This window comes from Corvus hawaiiensis, chromosome 10 (assembly GCF_020740725.1).
Source record: "Corvus hawaiiensis isolate bCorHaw1 chromosome 10, bCorHaw1.pri.cur, whole genome shotgun sequence".
In the NCBI taxonomy this organism is placed as follows: domain Eukaryota; kingdom Metazoa; phylum Chordata; class Aves; order Passeriformes; family Corvidae; genus Corvus; species Corvus hawaiiensis.
The window spans coordinates 2,554,348-2,575,678 of NC_063222.1; the positions used below are offsets into that span (position 1 = coordinate 2,554,348).

A 21,331-nucleotide genomic window follows, 5' to 3' on the forward strand; every position below is an offset into this window, starting at 1 on the left:
CTCCAGGGGCAGCAGAGAGCACTTGGTGGCAGCAGTGCCTGCTTTCTGCTGGCATCCCTTGAGCCAATTGTTCTCACACGATGCTGCTCAGGTGAGCAGGCCTCCTTGCTGGATGGACAACCTGGTTCTACTCCAGCACAGGCCTCTGAGTAGCTTCCAGAAAGCTCTGCCAGCTCCAGTGGCTCTTCCCAGCACAACTGTCCCAGTGCACAAGCAAGAGCCAGTCCTTCCCCACTTATGCCTGTCTCTGTCTATGCTCAGGCTGGATATTTGGGGAACGTCTTCACGACCAGGAGAGGGGCTGGTTCCCCAGTTCTATGGGGGAGGAGATCCTGAACCCCAAAATCCGAGCCCAGAACCTGAAGGAGTGTTTCCGGGTGCACAAGTCAGATGACAGTCAGAGGAGGAAACTGGGCAGCAGAAACCGCCAATGACTGCCGGCATCCCCAAGCATCTGGAGTGCTTCAGAGGGGCAGGAGACAGAGGCTGCCACCTGGGAGGAGGTGGCAGCTGTGGGACACCACGGGGGACCTGGTGCACCGGACGAGGCACACCACCCATGAACAAACAGACTGTCGTTCCTAGGCCCCCTGGAAGCACTGGTCCTTTCCTGGAGATCAGCGCTTTAAACTGTAAAATATCCCTTTTCCAAGTGTTCTGTAAAGCCCCGAAGAGCACGAGTTCAATGGATGCTGCCTGAAGGCCACTGGGTGCTGGCCAGATGAGCCACATGTGCTGGCTGGGGCTGGCTCAGGCTGCTTAGGAAAGGCAGTGGTCACAAACATCACTAAGCAATTAGTATCACCCAGTTTGAGCACTAACAGCTCTTTGCTACCCTCCAAGTCTGGAGTGCTCTGAACACAGCATTTCAAATGGGTAGAACTGAGGTCAAGGAGCAGTCTTGCTGTCTCTCAGAGCTCATTGGCAATGGGCTGGGATGAGCTCCAGGAACTCCACCACCCTAGTCCCGCTGTGAAGCTGCTGGGCTCATTCCCACAGGCAGACCCTTGATCTGCTTCCAGTCAAAAGCTCTGCAGTGTTCCACATCCAGCTCTGCTCCAGCAGCAGCCCAGCCTTGCCAGCCCTGACCCACATCTCTGCCTGCCTGACAGCCTCGAAGCATAATCTGGGCCCTGCCCCAAGGCTCAGCCCCCTCTTCCACAGCCCGCCTCCTTCTTCAGGGCCACCGCAGGAGCGCAGCATCCTGGCCTTTCCTGGTTGATCTTGCACTTGTGGTCCCTGCTACTCCCTGCTGCCAAGGCCAGAGCAGGGGTAGCTGTGCCAGCGTCGTCTCGCACGCCCCATGAACCACGGGAGCACCGGCAGCCTGGGCTGCTACGGAGCAGGCGAGTACCCCGACCTGGGAGCTGCTGTCCTGCGTGCTCTGGGAGGCCCAGCAACCGCTGCCTGCATGCTCGTAACCCACCCCCACCAGCCTCCCTGTACAGGCTCACCTCTCTGTACATATGCAAGTCCTGTGGCCAGCAGAGCCGGCTCATCACTCCTTCCAGTTGTGGCACTGAGCAACGCAGGAAGCCCCAGGCACAGCACTGAGAGCAGCGTGGGAGACAGACCCACGGCAGCCGCCTCTTGTTCAACAGTCCCACACGTGGCTGAGCCCAAGCTGTGGCCACTGTCCACTAGGAAAATCAATTATTTGGCACCTTTCTGTAACACTGAAAAGGATTGTCTTCCAGGCACCGTGGCCTGTGCTGATGCATGCTCTGGCCGTGCCACAGTTCTGCTCGGAAAGGGAACGGAGAGCAGCCGCCGATGGAACCACACAGTAGCCATGGGCATGGACAGGAGCACAGCCATGCCAGCAGGAGCATGGGGAAGAAGCAGGGCACTGGCAAGCTGTAAGGGGAGGCTCTGGAGCTGCTTTTTGGACCACATGGGGTGCGCAGTGTGAGGCCGAACACAGCTGAGGCAGGTTCCAGGGCTGTCCCTACTGACACCACAGCCCTGGGACAGCCAGGCCAGAGCCAGCCCCCAGGACCAAAGTGGTAGGAGCCACAGCACTGAAGGGGGAGAGAAGGCATTCTTCACTCAGGCCCAGATCAGTGCCACCATATTAGCATGTGACAACAGCCAGCAGGGCTGTGCTGCCCTGGCCACCTGTAGCAAGTTCACACTAGCCAGAAGTTCGCACTCACTGCCCAGCCCCAGAGCTGGGCCAGGAAGGACTCGCAGCCTCCAGTCTGGTGCATTGGGCAGATTTAATGGGGACACCCCAAGCCAGGTCGTCCCAGCAGCACCCCACAGTCGGCTTTCTGAGACAACCAGACCTCCAGCTCAGGATCCAAACCTTGCAACAGCCACAACTTCACTAGCACAAACCCCAGAGGAGCTCCAGCTCTAGGAATTCCTTAAAATTACATGAGAAATCACCACATTCCACATCATCCAGCTTTGCAGCCCAGCAGCCAGCCCAGTCGAGCCCAGGCCCTGCAGCCCCACAAGCCTGCCTGGCATGTTTCTCACAGCACAGAAACGCTCCCTTGCCCATCAGATGTTTCACCAGTTTCCCAGTGCCAGGCTGCCAGTTCCTCGCTGCACTGCTCCAGGGAGAGGGGCTCAGTGCTGCTGTGCCCTGTCCCATCACTCACTACCAAGCCCTGGGATTGCTCCAGCCCCTCCCGCTCTGTTGTGATTCCACAGGACTCCAGACCCCAGGCACAGGCCATGCCATTTTCAGGCGCCGAGTGGCACCCAGTGTTATTTCCTCAGACCCAGCCCTGCACGCCTTCATCTCAGTGGTCTCCAGTGTTGTACAGGGCCAGGCCTGGGGCCCACGAGCACAGACTGAAGCCCCCCAGCCCCTGCCAGGCTGCCTCAGCGAACTGAGGGGAACTTCTTGTTGTCTCGTTTTTCTGTGTGATAAAATGTAGCTGAGCAAGCCAGCGCCAAAACACGTGTGTGTCTCCTTCCTCCCCTGGACTGAACACTTGTCTCCTTCCCAGACCCCTCCGGTGCAACTGGCCCAAATGCAGTGGGTGAAAATGGGGCTGCACACGAACTTGGGGTGGCTAACACCCATGAACAACCCTTCCCTAGGAAAGCTGTGCAGGGTGATGCCCAACACTGTTACCATCAGCCAGACTAGATCCAGAAGGGCCTCCCAGCTCAAAGCCACGCACTGCCACAGGTTCCTCTCCCGAGTGGGGTTGACAGGCCCTGCCAGGTCTGTGTCACCCAGAAGATGCACGCACACACACACACACACACACACACACACCACGGGCAATGAGCACCCGGTGCAGCCTGGCTGCCCAGCACAGGGGCTGCAGTGCTTTTCCTGTATCCGAGGCACCATTTCTCCCAGGGCCCCAGGCAGACAGCTCAGGAGCAGTCAAGGGCTGGAGACGGGCTGGTTGTGTAACAGAAAAATCTTTTATTGAGTTCAGGAGGCAGAGAACTTTCTCAGTGTGATGACGACCAAGGCCACAAGCACAGATGTACCCAGGAGGGAGGCAATGACAATGGCACCAATAGCTCCGGGCCCCAGCGAGCCTGCTGGGACAGAGAACAAGGCGTGAGGTCAGCAGAGGCAGTGGGGCCCAGATGGGAAGGGCTGCAAGGATCACCCCACACCCAGCATGTCCCCAGGCATCAGGCCACACTCCTGTCCCAGAGCTCCCTGTACCAGCCATGTCCCATGTCCTCATGCAGCCCAGGTGTGGTCGGGTGCACCTTTGGGCAGGGGGCTGTAGCCAGCCACCACCACCTCAGCTAGATCCCAGGGACAATGACAGCTGCCACAAAGGGGGTCAGTGGTGCCCAGCTTTCCTGCTAACACCCACACTGGGAGAGTTGCTTTGCTTCTGGCAGGATCACATCCCAGCTGGTACTTGGTGTCAGTCAGGAGCCACGAGCCAGGAAAGACACTCATGGTCCCTGTTCAGGAAGCTCCAGGCCCGCTCTATCCTGGAGAGCCGTACCTGCACTCAGGGTTTTCTTTTCAGGGCAGGTGCCTGCCGTGGCAGGTCATGGGGCAGGAAGAAGGGTCTTGGAGCCATCTTGGGGCTAGCAAAAGCTCCGCAAGCAGAGGCTTCTCAGCAGAGAAATTTCCACGAGCAGGCAGTACAGGCAACCCTCCCCCTCCCCAGCAGTGTGGCTTTAACCCCTCCCGGGAGGTGACAAGCCCACAGGGAGCAAATCCACCGCGAGGACATCCCCGGCTGCCGCGGGAGCGAGCCGCGGGCAGTCCCTCTCGCAGCCGCTCACCGTCCCCGGCGTCCAGGCGGTGCAGGTGGGTGGTGTCCTCGGGCTCCAGCTCGGAGGTGTACGGGGGGAAGGTCGTGGCGTCCGACAGCCGGGCGGTGGTGGCGGCAGCGTCGAAGGGGCCGGCTCCGGAGGGCAGCTCGGGCGGCTCGTTCCAGAGGGTGGGGACCGGGCCCTGCGGGTACTCTGCTGGAAGACAAGCACCCACGGGCATGGGGGGCCCGCTCAGGCTACTAGTGACAACCACAGCTCAGCAGGTCCCTGGACTCCACCTGCCTTCCAGGTGCTCCCGGGGTGAATGAAGGGTGACCCGAGGGCTAAGAACTCCTGTATGGCAGGAGCCCTCCTCCGAGGGGGCACCACCTCTGCTCAACAGCCGTACCCAGAGCAGCCAAAGGCAATGCTTTTGTAGCAACCTAGCGCACACACGGGACAACACAGAGCCCCCCCAACACCCTGCAACCTCTGCTCGCACACAAACAGGCCCCACATGAACATCCACAGCTGGTTTGGTCGTGGATGCCCTTGGGACTGGGCTGGGAAGGGCTGTCACACTGCCAACACACAGAGGCCACCAGGCCACCTGTGCTGGTCAAATTCACAGCATTTCAGGGCCCTTCTGTCCTGCACCACCAGCCCGTGCAGTGCAGGATGCCCGAGGTGCTGGCACAGCTCAGAACATGGCTCCCCCAGACAGGACCCCAGAGCCTCAACTTCCCCTTGCTGCACCCCCGCCACACCGCGGAGATGAAAGCCTGGCCGGGCTCTGTGTGTCTCCTGTTATTCCTTCCTGCCGTGGGTCAGAGACCAAGCCAGAGAGCCCTCCCTGTCTGTGTGTGGCTCACCGAGTGCTCCCTGTCAATGCCCAGCTTTGTTCAGGTGGGCCCTGGCAGGAGTAGGAGACATTCCACAGCTCCCGGCTGAAACCGCTGGGAATGTTGCACCGGGATGGGGAAAAAAGCAGGGAGAAGAAAAACGAACAACACCCACTGCCAGGCCCCACCTGAACTGACACAATGTTATCAGGTCTGGGAAAGAGGGAGTCAGAAGAGCTGGAGCAAGCAGCCCAGGCTCCCTGGGGCAAGGCACAGAGGTATCCCCCAGGCACCCCAACTCTGGCATGTGAACCTTGGTGTACAGGGGCACTTGAAGACTTGTCCCAGGCTCTCTGTAGCCCAGGAAGAGAGGTGGCAGCAGCACATCTTGGCAGTGCCAGCCCCAGCTTTAAGTGCCTGGAGCACCCTCCTTGCCTCCTGCAGACAGGAGGCACTGTGGGAGGAGAGCAAAAAATCCTCACTAATAGGCTCCACCACACTTTGCTCTCCCTTAAGATCCCTCCCTGGAACAGGAGGGCCAAAACACTCACCTCTTCTGCCTGTACAAGCCCGCTGAGAACTTACTGCAGGGGCTTGCATCAGAGTAGCTCCCACCATCCCCAGAGCTATTCCAGGCTGCCCACAATCTTGGGAACATAACAAAGTTCTAGACTAGTTTTGAAAGCTCTTTCTACAGGCAGGAAAGCTGCAGGGTGTCCAGCGAGACAGCTGCTAAGTTTAACTCTGGCCCAAGAAGCATCGAGAGAGACAAGTAAGTCCTGTGCCAGTTAGATCCAGGCAGGGACACCCAGCCTAAGCTGGGTATAGCAGAGAACACCCTGTCCTCACACACTTGGTACATCCATGGTCTCTGCACCAGAGGAGGCATCTCGGCTCCCCTGTACAAGCACACAGAGGTTTGTGTTCCACGAGGGCTCCCCACAAACACCTGAGCCTTTGCAGGGCCCTTCCCAACCTCTGCTGCAAAACCAACCAGCAGAGCTGAAGGCTCGTATCCCATTCCATGGCTCCTCCACAAACTGCCATTTCCATTGGATATCTCTACTTTAAATCCTGTTGTTTCACTGCCAGAGGATGGAAAAGGAGGAAATACAGAATTCAGTGAGCAAATGTAGTTAATGCAGGAGAGAAGCCGAGCAGAGCTGGGCTATTTAGCTGCCATGGGGAAGCTGTTGGTTTAGGAACAGACCAAACATACAGAATGCTTTGGAAGCCCTGGTTCTAGGCTGCTTTTGTAAGGGAGAAGCTCCACACAGAAGAGCCACACTCCAGCCATGACCTTCCTGACTCCGTCAACACCCCCGGGACCAGAACCAACGCTGCCACTGTCCCCACCTGGCAGAGGAACGCGGTGCTGGGAGGAAAGCATTGCTTCCTTTCCCAAGGATGTTTTTTCTCTCCAGAGCTGGGCGTATGCCTTGCATGTGACCAGAGACTGGTGTTAGCTCAGATGATCTTTAACAGATGCAGGCACCATCCAGGGAGACTGTATGACCTGGGCTGGGGCTTCCCAATCCCCTCTCAAAGGGATGAGGAGAGAGCACTATCTCTTCAAACCACAGTGTAAAGGTCCCACAGGTGCCACCAGACCCAGAGGTGCCAAAAAGTCCCTCCAGTTCTCAGTGCATCTAACTCCTGAAAAATTTATGGCAGCTCTCTTTAAGCAGGGCACAGAGCTTGTTTTTGATAGCCAAACACAGAGGGAACAGTCTAATTTGTTTATGATCTCCGTGATTTTTTAAAAACTTGGATGGTTGCTGGATATGTATTTTGTTAATTCCCCTCATCTGACTGACACACGCTTTCCGTTTGCCCGCACAGAACGGGCAGAGTGTGCTAAACATGCGTTTGCTGTCCGGAGTTTTTGTGGTTTTACCCTAACAGCGCTTCAGCCCAGGGAAACACAACCCCTTTCAGTCGGGTCTGGTGCCTCAGGAACAGTTGTGAGCTCAGAGGCAGCAGCCAATTCCTGCACACACATCGAGTGAAATACCCACAGCTGAGCTCCCCAGGAGCCAGGGCTCAGTGCTGGTCCCCTCCTCAGCTCCTGCCCCTCAATGCTGCTGGAGCAGGTGCCGAGGGCCTTGCCATGGGCACACAGCATGGGGGAACACAAAACAAGAGGCAGGTTCCTCCAGAGCCCATTGCTGCAGCCTGGGAGAACGTCTGCTCATAACCAGCACTGTTCTCTCCAAGGATCTCCTTTGATTTTCCCTCCTAACCCAAAAACTCGCGTCCTCACATGCCTCCACTCCTGCCAGCTGAGAAGCCCAAGCACCCATCCAACTATTCTCATGCATCCAGCAGGTTTCTTTAACAAGCAGAAGTGTCACACCTGCTTCCCTGACAGTCCCAGTGAGTGTCAGCCATACTGCCACTGGCTGACACATCAATGGAGCCACATCAAATGCCACAATCCCATTTCAGTCCCCTGGCAAAAGCAAGAAGAGTGATGGGAAGGACAGAGTTTATGTCAGGTACCAAAACCCAACATACGCACACTATTAGTAAGGTCTCATGTCTCCAAGTGAGACATGAGGGCCTTTTCCGGTCACCTGTTGGCCAGAATCTGGAGAGCCCCTATGTACAGGCAGGGGACCCAGTTCAGGACATTCAGTTCTCTGCTCTGCTGTCAATGTTTTGGGTGACCACAAGTCCTGCTCCTCCCAGGCTCAGTTTCTCTGTGCATGAGCAAGAGACCAGGATCTGAACACGATCGACAGGGAAAGCAGCACCAGAGGGGCCAGGCCTGCCTGCCCACACAGTCACTGTCATCCTGACTGTGACAAGGAGGATGTGGCCTGTGAACCTCAACAAATGCCTCAGTGACAGCTCTAGACCCAGCAGCAGCCTTCCCAGGGAAAGGGCAAGTTGCAGGGAAGCTCCATGGCCATGGGGAAAGAAACAGCATTTTTAACTTGGAAAAACACCCAAACACGCTGCCATCTCCAGGGAGGGAGTGCAACCAAGAGCTGGAAACTAAATATCAAAGGTAAGGTAGTGCACGGCTTTCCTGTTCACCCAAGAACTTTGTAGAAATAAAGAACTAGCAAGAAACACACTCAAAATATATCATCCATCACAAGATCACATGTTTAACATCTGAGAGAGAGCCATACCTTAGCTGTGCTGCCATCAGTCTCAGGACGAGTCCTACCTCTAGAAAACCCCCGTGGTGCACTCACATGGTTTGCTTGCCCTGGAGGGATTGGGCAGGGGCAGCCAGGGGCACATGGAGGGGCTGCCAGGCTGCTGAGGCACACGAGTGACCCACCACTGCTGAGGCTCTGTGCCTCAGTGCCGCCTGTTCAGAGGGAGGGAAGCCTCCAGCCCCTAGCACAAATGAGCTCTTCCACACCATTAGCTCTGTCTCAGCACTGAAGCACAAGCTGAGGGCAACTGTTGCTTTCAGACTAACACTAAAAGCCTTTTCATGAGAAATACAGTTGGAGAACACTTAGGAGAAATACATGCAATAATCTTATTGGAGTTTTACTGGAGATAGAATTGGACAAAATGGACTAAAATTATTAGAGTGTTTTGCAGAAGGCCAGGTGGATGATGGCAGTTCTTCGTTCCTACATGTTAACACTACAAATTGTCTTATTTTAGGGAAACCTCTTTGCTGTACAGTGTCTTCTCCCTCTCCCCAGCACAAGTTGGTTATAACAGAGGTAAGGAAACCAGAAGAAAATCTCAGTTACCATAAGGAAATACATGATGAGTTTTCCAAGTGATGCAGGGGCCAGTGGGACTCCAGACACATGGGCTGTAGGGAGCTCTAGATGATGGCAAAGGCAACTTGACAAAACTGCTATTTCCATGCTCAGAAAGAAGGCGGGGTGAACTGCCAGCAGAGTGACATGGTAGCCAGTGCCCCAAGTGCTTGGTGACTGAAAGGTAAGACTGGAAAGAGTCTCTACAAGTGACAGCCCTGGGGGAAGCCAACCAAATCTGAAGGAACCAGACCCTCCCCACAGGCCGACTGCAAAACCTTAAGGCAGGCAGATGTGCCCGTGTCACAGCACTGTCCCTGGAGGTTACGTGCCAGTGGCCAATACCCTTCCTCACCACAAGCTGCCTTCAGCATCTCATCGTCCTTACTCTTCACCTCCAACCTAGGTCCTTATTCAGGAGTCGATACCAGTGTCAGGAATTTATAAGGAGAGTTGGAGCAGAGCAAGGTTGGGTAATGGCTTACGAAGTCCTGGTTTAAGTCTGGACAGATCTGCTGGAACAACCACATCTTTTCCTGAAATTTGCCAACAGAACCTATTTACTGCTATCCATGTTCTAGTACTTAAGCTTTAGAAAATTTCCTAATCATCTTTTATTCCCCTGTAGTTGAAAACAAAGACACACAAGCTGCTACAGGAAGATATCCTTGGTGAAGGTGCTTTCCTGTATCTTCTCCTTTAGCGTGTGTGCTCTGCTGCTTTCTTCCCCCCAGGCTCATTCTGATGTGCTACTGCATAACAACATTATTTCCACATTAGCTCCAAACAAGCTCATGACCCCACATCTGAGTTTAAATACCAAATACACACGATTCAGAAGCCAACACCTTGCAAAGGCTTTGTAATAACTTCTATCTCACTTGGAGCTCTGAATCCATTATAGGAATTGAAACTGGGTTTGCTGATAGGAAAAAAAAGTAAAAAACAGCTCTTCACAATCCTCCTGTGCTCTAGGCCTACATGCCACTTGGGTTTGGAGAAAAAGGAAGTGGAGAAGGCTTAGGTTTGTCACAGGTCCTTGAGCTGGCCATTTCCTGTTGCACCCAGATGTTGTGGACAAAAGGGGTTAAAGATATGCTTGACTGCTTCCCCACCTTTGACAAAAGGGATGTTGGAAAGAGCTCAGTAACTTCCCACTTTCAATAGTCACAGAGCCCTGACCATGCTTGTCCAGGAAACCAGACCAGCTGGGGAAGCAGCCAACAGGGAGAGGAGACTCATCCTGGACCTGGGGTCTGCATGGCCAGCACCAGCTGCAGCCCTCTCCAAGGCAGAGCCCGCTCCTGGAGGGCTCTGCTGGGGAGAGTCAGAGGAGCTGAGACGAAAGGGCAGGGGCTGGTGAACTCCGAGGCCAGCAAGGGGCTGTCCAGCCTCAGGTGGCCAGAGCAGGCACAGGGCCAGGGCAGGGCTGAAAGGAAGCCTTCATGAGGAGCACAAAGGGCAGCCTGTGGCAGGCAAGGCCGGGAGCTCCCGTGTGCAGCAACACAGAGCTGCGGTTCTGATGGATGCTAAGTATACTTGTTCACAGAAAGGCAGGGCTGTGTGTGTATGTGCTGAGACCAGAGGGCCCTGTGTGTGCCCTTCCCCTCTTTGTCTGCACCAGGCAGGAAATTTCCTTTTCTAACAGGATAAAAGGCAGAAAAAGTTCCACTGTTCCTCAAAACACCTGTACTGGGGGCAGGAACTCTCCATGTCTAATGCAGTGGAGAATCATTCTGCTCCTGGGATGGCTTACTGTCCAGGAGGGTTCTCTCCTGTCCTCTCTGAGGGAACAGGAAACAACCTGTTAGAGGCCTGAAGTCTCTGAAACACTGCAGAGAAAGCAAGGAGTCTCTCCTACACCCCAAGATCTGAATGTTGCATTCCCCAGTACAAAGCCCTTCAAGCCTCACTGCACGAGCACGACTCACCCAGTAACAGGATGAAGTAAACTTGGGAGTGTGTCACAGGAGCAAAATGACACGGAAAGGCAGCGCCAGGCACAAACCACAGCTGCAATGCTGGAGCAAGCACATGGAGAAGCTGGCAAGGAGGGGGAGCAGAGCAAATGCACCAAATAATGGAAATTTAAAACAGCATAGAAGAGATCCCAGCATGGAGAGGAAGCAGACTGAATTCTCACTGGAAATTAATCACTTCCTGCAGAGTGAAATACTGGAAATGATTAAGAAAAGACCTTACCTGGTATGGGGGAAGAGCACGGTCAATGCTTCCGCGAGCAAGAGCAAGGCACAAACTGAAACTGTGCTAAAATGATTAATGTTCCACTGTACAAAAAAAGCTCATGGTTTGAGAAGGAAAGTATCCACTTTTTAGTGCTCATTTCTTAGTTACTTTGAAGGTTTCCCAGCAAGAAGGTTGTCCTAGAAGGAGAGGATACCAGCTGCACTAATTCTGCTCCTGCACCCACAGATGTTCCAGCTAGGCACAGTGGTAAATTCCCCTACCCATATGAAAGCTCCTTTAAAAAGAAGTAATTTCATAATTTGATCTGCTAGACAGCTGGCCAGGATCTCCCTGCGAGGCAAGATGCTCAGAAGAAACTGGGAGAGAACTGCAAAACAGGGTTGTTCCAGGTCTTGGAAAGCAGGACAAACAGGAATTCGGGAAAACAAATGCTGTGCTCCTGCCTGTTATCTTGGCTCCAGCCACCTCTTCAGCCTCACCTCCACTGCAAGAAAGGCTTTGGGGGGAGCAATTCCCCACAGGAGTTTCCACCTGTACGCTCAGAGCCCATCAGTGCAGTGAGTTTGGAAGTCAGTTTTTCCCCAGCTGTAAAACCCACCTCAGACCTGCAGCCTTTGAAGCTGCCTGTGCCCTTGGCCCCCTGCAGCCAGCACAGCTCTGCTGAAGGCAGGAGCAGATAAGGCTGAAATTTGTAACAATCCCCAGGAAAACAGTGCCCTACACAACAGGCATCTCTCCCATTCTTCTTCCCATCACTCACTGAATGCAAGTCAGAGCCAGGCACCTTCCCAGCACTGCCTTGGTGCCCAAGCTCCAGAGTGACCCCATAAGGATGCACACCTTGGCTTTGGACTGAAGTTTTCATGGACACTTTCCTATTTCTGCCTAAAGCAGCTGTTGTGCTCTGCTGTAGTAGAGAGCACAGAAGGAACCAGGAATTGGCACACGTGCTTTAGCCAAGGAAAAATGTTCCCTTCCATAAATGTAACTTCTTCCTGCCATTAAAAGCCGAGGGACAGCCTGTCCCATCAGCTGCTGAGAGGTTTTCCATCTCCTGCTGACTGATGTGTCCACTGACCCTTGGCCACCAACACTCACGTAGGTGCTACTGCTGTTCTGCTTAGGAAAACTTACAAAGGATTTTCTCCACTGAAAAGATAATCTTGCTCACCAGCAGCCACCAAAGCTAGTTTCCATTAATCATTTATAATTCAATACATATTTAGAGATGTTTTCAGGGAAGGAAGAAGAGAGAGAGGCAGTGTAGTAAAGGCTCTTCCATGCTTTTGGGCTTTAAATGCAAACAAAGCTCCTTACCTGCCAGCACAGCAGGGACCAGGATGCTGCACAGCGTTAGCAGGACCAGGCGAAGGACTCTGTGGTAGGGCATGGCTTCCCTCAGGAAAAGCATCGGCAGGAATCCTTAAAACTCTTCAAAGCACAAAACAACTCAGAAATTTCACTGGTGTAACAAAAATTTTGTCAAGTAAAAAAAAAAAAAAAAAAAGTCCTTCACAAGAGCAAGTGTGTAGAGAGAGTGCAAAGCCCAGCAGAGCCTCCCTCACTCTGGCGAGAGCGCACCTCCTCCTAAAGGCAGCTCCACCCTCCCAAACTTGTGCCTAAAACCCCATAGGCAGCCAAGCAGAGCTGTCAGGACCCTGCCAGGCCACTGCACACATGAGCAGTTGTTGGTGAGCCCTTCCCAGAGGCCACCAGGACACTCCTGGAATGCCTTCCCTCGGGCTGGCCATCCCGAGGCACAGGAAATAACACAGGAGCCATTGGGGCAGCTCACCCCGAGACCAAGCAGCCCATTCGAGGGCTCTGCTCTCCCTCACTATGCAGGGTGGCAAGAGCATTGCAGGGTGGGGACAGCAAAGAACAAGGGCCTCAATCTTCCGAGGCTAAAATGCTCTGACACAGAGCCAGAGCAGCTCCATGGCATCCTTGTTCCTGGGTGGAATACTTACAGAGCTGGCCTGGGAGCCGTGGGTGGTCTCAGAACAGCTGTCAAAGTCTCCAAGTGTTCCAGGAGAGTCACCTTTGGCAGGCAGGGCCAGCATCCTCCTCAGATCTCAACTGCTCGGACATCACCTCCTCCCACCAGCCTCTGCCACTCCGTCCCTGCCCACCTCGGGGGCTCACGACAGTTCACAGCACAGAAAACCCAGGTTTGTTTCAAATCACATTGGCAGCAACAAAGACTGGGGAAAGGATGGGGTGTATAAAAAGGGGAATACTCCAGCTGATTGTCACAGAAGAAATTTCATTAGTATTTTGGAGCTGATACGATGATGAATACTTCATGGTTTCCCATCACGTAATGAATGCAAACACCACCAATATCAGTTCTTTATGCTCTGAAAATATGGCACAAGTAGTTTTGTCTTAAATTTCAGATTTTTCTGCTGAGAGATCATTTTGCCTTTTAGAGCCTCTATTTTCCCCTTCCCTACTGATCCAAATGACTCTTGCTACAGAAAAGGGCCCTGTCACAGAAGGTGACAGGGCAGTCACCTGAGCACACATCTGCACGTGCCACCACCTTCCCTCTGTACTAAACACAGAAACCAGAGTATTTCAGTATTAAGAACAGTGTATCTTCCCCACTGGTCCATTATCTACAAACTCTCATGAGCCAAGTGAGGTCCTCGAGGTTTGACAAATTACTGCACATTTTCGCTGCTTGCATTTCTGCATTTTCATTTAGCAATAGAGGAGCTGTTCCTTTCCTGCTTCCCAGCTGAGCTGGAAACTAACAGGCTTTTGTGTATTTGTAACATGATGTAGAGCAGTCCAAAATTAGCTTGCAGAAATTAGATCATACCACTAAAATCCAGAAAGCACTTATGAACCACACACCTGATATGCTAAAAAAAATTAGACATTAAAACAAAGTCAGGTTATCAGCCTAAACACAAACTCTTCTCTCAGACATCAGCTAAACATCATGCAAGGCTACTGTGTAAGATAGGCCTCGGCACACTTATTTTCCATGGTCATGGGAATGGCAGGACATTTATCATTACCTTTTACTGGGATTTTCCACACAAAAACAAATAGAAAAAAAAGGAAAGTCTAAAAAGGGAAACCTACAAGGTGTCCCTGTGGACCTTAGGCTGAGGGGAGAAATAAAACCTCTCATTTAGGGCAGTGCATTGGAGTGCATGGGGTGGGCACCGACTGGCAAAGGAGGCTCCGTGGCCGAGTGTTTGTGTTAAGAGCAAACCAGCCATGGCTCGATCTCCCCTGCATAAACAGCACCAGCGTGAATGCACGCATTTCTCTACAGACAGCAGAGAAAAATTAAAGCTTTCTTGTTAGAAATTTCCAATCTCAGCTTACTGGTGTTTATTTGAACTCCAAAATTATCAAGTAGAAAAACCAACCAGTATTCCTCACCAGGGAAGAAATAAAGCAGCAGCTGTTGTTCCACATCCTGTGTATTTGCTTGTTGTTTCTTGACGAAAACTGATGCAAGTTGAGTTTTGGGTGAGTTTTAGCACCAGGAATTATCTCAAAACTCAGCTTTCACAAAAGCAAGCAGAAAGTTTTCTCTCAGATATAATACAACCAGGTTTTATTTAAGTTCTCTCTTTTTCCCCCCCACACTGGCAAAAGTTCAGAGGGAGTTTAAAGTTTTGTAAACATTTTAACTACCCCTCTTCCCCCTTTTATGAATTTACAAAGCAAAGGAGACAGGGAGACCAGATTTGCAACAGTTCCAAGTCTCTCCATGCTATTGGATCCAAAAACTATATACAAGTCTGCAGCAGTCTCTGTATAGTTACTGTACATGTTTAGGGACAGGGGGAAGAGAGAGGAGGAGGAGGGGAAGGTGACCCCAAAAAATGAATAAACCCAAACAAAATAAAATCCAAAGCCAAACTGCTCTTGAGCAACTCAAACTGTTTTCTTTAGGCAGTGATGACAGAAAAATAGACACCTTTATACAACTCCACCAAAACTGCAGCGTATCTCCCTTCGCAGGTTACACCCCTCTGGGGACGGGAGATGGGACCAGGGGGTTCAAACTAAGTGCATTTGGCAGTTTTCCTTCTCTGTCGTTTGTGGTGTGTGGGGGGGGTGGGTGGGTAGGTGGAGCAGGGAAGGTGGTGTTAATCTTTCGGTGAGAGAGGAAGGTTATGATTCCATAAACACTTAGAGGTTATGGATCCCAGTGAAGGTGCGTGAAGTACTTTTAAGGTGTAGAAGATAAGCAGGGCCATCATTGCACAAAGCTTCGTCCTCCAGTGTCTCTCTCCATGACAAAAGGGCATCTCTGCTTGATACCTAAGCACTGCTTCAAGTGACAACCAGCTGAGGCTGCTGGCACATCTCTGAAAGCCAGGGTCCACCCTCTCCAGAGACTACAGATCCACACTGTAAAGATCCCACTGTCTCTTAAACGAGACAAATTTGCAGGAAAAGAGCTCAAAATAAACTGGTCCTAACCCTCTGAAGGTAGCATTTAAGGGGTAAATTCAACCTGAAAGAAGAGATGCCACCCCCCTTTTTCCAGAGCAGAAGACCCCACTTGTCCACGAAGGCTGGAGAATGCCGACAGGAACTCCAGCAGCTTCAGCATCACCACCTAATGAAGACAGACTCGAGCTTTCCCTCCAAAAATAATGTGCTGAGAAGGGCTGGCAGGGGGTGTGCAACTTCAAACCAACCCAAGCTAAACTGTGCCCGCTACCGCCCCTCTCCTGTTGCCAGTTCTAAGGGTAGCTTATGACTGCAACTCCTGGCCAGGAGAGCACCTCTTGCCCTGATGGAGCAGCCAAGTCAGTATCTGTGTGGCATTTTGGTTTTGACCAACATCTGTTAACCACAAACTCTCTCTCAATCTCTCTCTCTCTCTCCATATGACTGCATGTGTTGGATGTGGTAAGAGTAACCAGGAGAAGGAAGCAATGCTTTGCAGAATCCCAATTGATTTTTTTTTCCAGGTATGTCAGCAGAATGAATCACAGCACAGTGAAAGCTTGCTGCCCAATTCAGCCTTGTTGTGAACAAAGCCTAACTCCCACCCTCCCGGGACTCTGAACAAAGTCCACTGGAGTGGGCTGACAGTAGGAACAACGCCTGTGCAGTCCTGGGCAGAAAGGGTTTGCTGGGGCCAGAGGAAGCAGCCTGAGATGATTGATCCTGTGATTCACTGCGAGGCAAAGAACAACACAAGGTGGAGAGTACGGTGTCCAAACAGAGAATCCATGGTTAACAGATGCAGGAAAAGCCAGTTGATTTGCACATGCTCAGTAGTCTTCCAAAGTCTCTATTTCTCCCATATTGAGCCGCTCTGATGAAGCATTCACTGAAAACCCTGTGAACCAAGAAGGACTGGTGTTAAAAATCTGGATGTGGCATACTGTACTTGGTACAAAACATCTGTTACGTGCAGTAGCACCTGTAAGAGAAAATGAATCTAGGGGTAATTCAGTAAGGCTACAGATGCAGTCACCCAAACTGATTTTTTCCTTAATAAACTAAAGATGATCAACTGTATATTTAGATAAGCACCACTTGGTCTTTAAAACCAGATCAGAAAACTGTTTTCAAGTTCCATTTAAAAGATCACCTGCAGAGCCAGTACAAGGCACATCTACATGTGGTGGCAACGTGGCTCTGCAACATCTTGAAAGGGAGCGTGCTTAAGGCAACTGGGCCTCGGAAGTGGCTGTCAACACCATACTTACATGGTCTGAGAGGCAGAAATGGCCATTCTGAGAACTTGGAATCCACACATGGAATCATGCTCCAACGCTTCAGGAGTTGCAAGCAATTTCACCCTTTACTTTAAAGTCTCAATGCATGTACCTATGAAATCTAGTAGCAATTACATCTATTTCCATGCTTTTGTACAAACTTCCATCTCAGGAGTACAACATGAAAATGTACAAAGTTACCCAGGGCCATGCAGGTGGCTCAAGATGCACCCAAACTTCTACCCAACCTTTTAGCCTTATGTGCTGAGGACATGATGAACATGAGAAGTGTGAGAAAGAGTGAAAACACTTTCAACAAGGAAACAAATCCAATCTATCAAATGGAGCTTTCCTACTGAAATTCTGTTTTTAAGGCTGTACCAACCCCATCTGGAGTATAAGAAGGCTACTAAACACAAAGTTGTTGAGAGTCAGTGTCTTGAGAGTGCTACATTGGTTTGCTCTGTGCTAGACAACCAATTGCTTTCCACTTATCTTCGAGAGATAAGAAATGCTCTGTTCAGTCGGTTTAGGAAAATTGTTCTGGCTCCCTCTCGTGGTAGCGTGGCCTAAAAGCATCTGAAATTATTTTGTAAAAGAGCAAGTGTACGCATTTTTTAAAAGCTGCATGGGCTACTTCTCTTACAGTTGCAACTTCTAAATTGTGTTTAGTGATTTCTTCTTCACATTACATGAGTTGGGTTTTTAATATATTCAACTGAGCACCCAGATCAGACTCAGTGGATGGGCACCTTGGGGTGGTGTAAGTCAGGATTCAACCAAGAAGTTCCATACACACCAATGTGGAAATCACTGATTTAGCTGAAGAGTACTGACTTTGGTAAGACCAAAAATAAAAGAAAGACAAAAACCAGAGGCAGGGCTCTGCTAGAGACTTAAAACAGCAGTGACTTCAGGTGGACAATACCTGGCTGTTCCACAGCAATTGGGCTCAGCAGAAACAGCACAACAAAGCCTGGCCCGGTGCAGTGCCCTGGTTTCCTCTCTGTCACACAGGGCACAAACATGGACACATTTATTCCACATGAACACAACAGTGACCTGTCACCCCGCAGTGTCCATGCACTCCCACCATGCCCTTGTACCTTAAAAGCTACTTCAAAGAAACTTTTCCATCAATGCTACAGGGGCTGGTTAATACCAGCCTCACATAAAAATTAAGACAGAACATAATAAATAAAAGGACTGATAATGATGTCATCATCTCCATGGTCTCCAACTGAAAATCTGTGACCATTTCAACCTTTGATGTCTTTTCTGACTAGAGTGGTGGTTAGCTCCAGGAAAAAGGTGGGAAGGCAAAGGCAGCCTCAGAAAGCTGCTCCTCATAAAAGAAAGGGAAACATGCTTTTCTTCAAAGAATGAATCAGCATTAAAGCAGTAAAATAGCCATAAATCAACTCAAAAGAGGAAAGGCAATTTAACTGACATCCCTGAACTACTTAGAGGTTTCCAGGTAATAACCCAGGTATCAAAGAGGGAAAGTTTGACAAAAGTTTTCCATGAGACTAGTACAGAATTTTTCAAATCATTAAACAAATAATGCTACTGAAAAAATTCTAAAGACATTCCAACTATTCTACTTTAATAAATTCTACTTTAAATAAATTCAATATTACCATTTAAGGTCAACAGGAATTCTCTACATCCCCCAAAGCAAACCACCACTACCAAATTAATTAATTTTTAAAAATTAAAACTGACCTAACAAGCTGGGATCTGCTCGAACCATTTTCTGTTTCTTCTTTTTCTTCCCACTCTGCACAGCCTCAAAGTTGGACTGCTGGTTGTTGCTCTGATTAGTCTGAAAGACTGAATGTAGCGAACTGTGGTTCATCCCCCACACTGAATCCTAGAGAACAAATTACGGACAAGATTATAGAGCACAGTGAAGTCTGGTTTATTTATACAGAAAATATTAAGAGAGCCCAAAGCCCTTCCTAAATCCATGCCACAGCTCTAGCTACTGATGTATCCACCTCACCTTCCCACGGCATTTCCCAGATCACCATGCAAAAACACTCTTTGATCTACAGTTGGCCTCAACTGTTAAGTTACAAAGGAAACTTAAAACTGGTAAAAACTGGAAAGCTGCTTTACTGTCTGCCTTTGCCAGGACGTGTAAACCCCTGCTGATGAATCCAGCAGGGGTGCTGACTCTCCAGCCTCACACAGGCCCCAGGGAGAGCAGAGCCACCTTTACCTGCTGTTGCTGCTGTTGCCGCTGCTGACTGGCTTTCTGTTTGGCACGGCGCTCGAGGAACTGCTTGGCAAACTCCTTGGCCTCAGGAGTATCTCCAAGGTAGGCTCGGATGTAGTCATGGACCTCATAGGGAGACTCCACTTCCTTCAGGAAAGAAACAAACGTGGGAACTGCAAGAAGAAGGCAGACCATGAGGGAGGGCATGTTGATAGCAAACACACACATGCAATAAATACCAACGTCAGATTTCTGTGTCAAATATTTATTCGTCTAGCAGCTTGCCCTTTCCAGTTCCCTGCAATAAAGCCCTATCATGTAATGCAGGATGAAACTGGATCCTCATCTATCTGCCTGGTAATGCGTCCATGACTACCAGAAATCCTCAGGAGGGCTCTAACTGACAGACTTTAGAACTTTTTTGAATCCCACTGACTTGCTATAGTTAGACAACGAAAACAAGAGGATGCAGCCGGTTCTTCTGGCCACTATTTAATGACATCCTTTTGCTGAGTGCACTGGAAACATTGGTTTGATGTCATTAGAGTCCCTCAGAACTCCTTTGTCAGGAAACAGAACAGATATTGTTCCTCCCATTCCTTTCCATCTCTTACCATCTAAGTTGTTGGCTGTGTTGAGTGCATGAAGCATCTGTTCACACCACTGAGTGAATCCATCCTGGGCTTTATTAACCCCCTGGAACAATTTCAACAGCTTTTCCTCTTCTTCTACCTTCTTGTTTTGTCTACTTGTAATACCTACAGATTTGCTGAGGTAAAGAAAATGCATATAATTACATTATCAGTTTCCAGGCTCACCCACAGTACAGTATATAGAACAGTGTTGCAAGACTATTTTACAAGACGCAACCATTTTTAAGAATCAAATAATTTTCTAAACAGGCGACAAAATGAACTGTGAGTGGTCACCTATTAGCTATTTTTGTTGTCAAAACAGATCCTGAACAACACAGGGAAAAAAAGGAAAACACATGAAGATGTTCTAACTGATAAGTGCCAGGAGTGGCAGCCTTTGTCTGCAAAAGCTCCTTCCCCAGTTCCTACCTGAGGCTGGCATTGCTTTTGTTTTTATTGGTCGAGTTACGAGGTCCCACTTCCTTCACTGCATCATCCCAGAAACCCATGTTTGAGTTTTTGGTATCAGCATTGCTCCAGATGCTACTGACTAGGTCAGATGCCCACTGGTTGCTGGGATTAGTGTTTAGAGAGCCCCACACTGAATTCCCAATGCTGGTGTGCAGGTTAGAGTGCTGTTGAGACATAACAAAGAGATGCTGGTTATTAGCACAGACCCAGCAGAACAGACAGAGGGAACTGGCATGGCTGCTTTCCTCCACATACTGATTAGATAAATACACATACCGTGGTATTTCTGACTCTGTTCGGCTGCTGGTGCTGCTGTTGCTGCTGTTTCTGCATCTGCCTTGCCTCCTCCTGCTGTATCTCCAGCAGGGACTTGGTGGTGCCTGTTGGTTTGGTGACGTTACCCCAGCCTGACAATTTTTGCTGCTGTTGCTGCTGCTGTTGCTGGAGGGCCTTCATTAGCTCACGCTGCTGACGTCTTTGCTGTTGCATGCAAGACAAAAGTGCTTGTAAATACCTTCAGAAGATCATCACTGTTCAAAAGTCTAACTTGGAAACTGGTTTTAAACTGATTTCACTTTCTTCTGAAGAAGTCTGGCTGACCTATTATTGTTTTGGGCCATTACAGTTCCTCCAAAAAGGGAGACATTAGCTAACCAGTAAATACAAACTGTTTATTAGCCTGGCACAAACTAAATTTATCAAATCATGTCTGCAGTCAGCTTCTTGGAAGAAGACCTTCTCTCCTACCATCACCTGCTCCCCCCTCAGCCCATCTTCCCTTTAACTGCCCTGGTCTCATACGTATCTTTGAAGATGTCAGAATATAGATGTGAAATAATTTTATACTGTTTTGTGAACATATTATACTCCCAGGGTTAAAAGCGTGCAGTTTTCCCTTCTTTCAGATTCTTGTATTAAGAAGTGATAAAAACTTTCACACAAGTACTTACTGAACCTATGCCTGAAGGACAGAATTTTATTCGGGTTCCTCATCCTCACCATTCCTTCTAATAACTGAAGTGACAGCTAAGCAGTCCCACAGCTGAGTACCCTCTAACAAGTTGCACTCCACTGCTGTCAGTGTTTACCTCTTCTCGGAGCTGCCGTTCTCGTTCTTCTTCTAACTTTTGAATTTCTGCCAATGACAGTGTGGTCTGGGATTGACAAGCTCCTGAATTTGATTGCTGACCCCATGTTGAAGATGAAGGGAGCTGGGCCAAAACAGACATCATCGGGAATTACAAAACATTTTAGAGAATACTGCTGGAGTATAATCATGAAAAAAACAGTATAAACCCAGGGGAAAAGAAAG

General features: G+C 50.1%; 3 protein-coding genes across 17 annotated transcripts in view; 1 reads left to right on the plus strand and 2 right to left on the minus strand.

The window, feature by feature from the left end:
- The window catches only part of NGEF (neuronal guanine nucleotide exchange factor), a 48,705-nt gene extending 45,791 nt beyond the window's left edge, over nt 1–2,914 (plus strand). For all 3 annotated transcript variants that reach the window (XM_048313828.1, XM_048313829.1, XM_048313830.1), the window contains one exon: nt 262–2,914. In XM_048313828.1, the coding sequence (XP_048169785.1) occupies nt 262–434 (173 nt within the window). In that variant the 3' untranslated portion in view covers nt 435–2,914. The remainder of the gene's footprint in view (nt 1–261) is intronic.
- Nucleotides 2,915–3,371: 457 nt separating this feature from the next.
- SNORC (secondary ossification center associated regulator of chondrocyte maturation) lies at nt 3,372–14,452 on the minus strand. Of its 3 annotated transcripts, none has more exons than XM_048313858.1 (3): nt 12,955–14,452; nt 12,302–12,415; nt 3,372–4,413 (listed from the first exon to the last, which is right to left on the minus strand). In XM_048313858.1, the coding sequence occupies exons 2-3, from the start codon at nt 12,393–12,395 to the stop codon at nt 3,962–3,964; spliced, it is 546 nt and encodes a 181-aa protein (XP_048169815.1). In that variant the 5' UTR covers nt 12,396–12,415; nt 12,955–14,452; the 3' UTR covers nt 3,372–3,961. The 3 variants fall into 3 exon arrangements, with proteins under 3 accessions (XP_048169815.1, XP_048169818.1, XP_048169816.1); XM_048313861.1 differs by having other exon boundaries at nt 3,372–3,513; nt 4,228–4,413; nt 12,302–14,452; XM_048313859.1 differs by having other exon boundaries at nt 3,372–4,410; nt 12,302–14,452.
- Nucleotides 14,453–14,547: 95 nt separating this feature from the next.
- The window catches only part of GIGYF2 (GRB10 interacting GYF protein 2), a 75,654-nt gene continuing 68,870 nt past the window's right edge, over nt 14,548–21,331 (minus strand). For all 11 annotated transcript variants that reach the window (XM_048313819.1, XM_048313817.1, XM_048313816.1 and 8 more), the window contains 7 exons: nt 21,108–21,230; nt 20,296–20,499; nt 19,978–20,183; nt 19,528–19,682; nt 18,917–19,086; nt 18,418–18,565; nt 14,548–16,310 (listed from right to left, as the gene is read on the minus strand). In XM_048313819.1, coding sequence (XP_048169776.1) covers nt 16,243–16,310; nt 18,418–18,565; nt 18,917–19,086; nt 19,528–19,682; nt 19,978–20,183; nt 20,296–20,499; nt 21,108–21,230 — 1,074 coding nt within the window. In that variant the 3' untranslated portion in view covers nt 14,548–16,242. The remainder of the gene's footprint in view (nt 16,311–18,417; nt 18,566–18,916; nt 19,087–19,527; nt 19,683–19,977; nt 20,184–20,295; nt 20,500–21,107; nt 21,231–21,331) is intronic.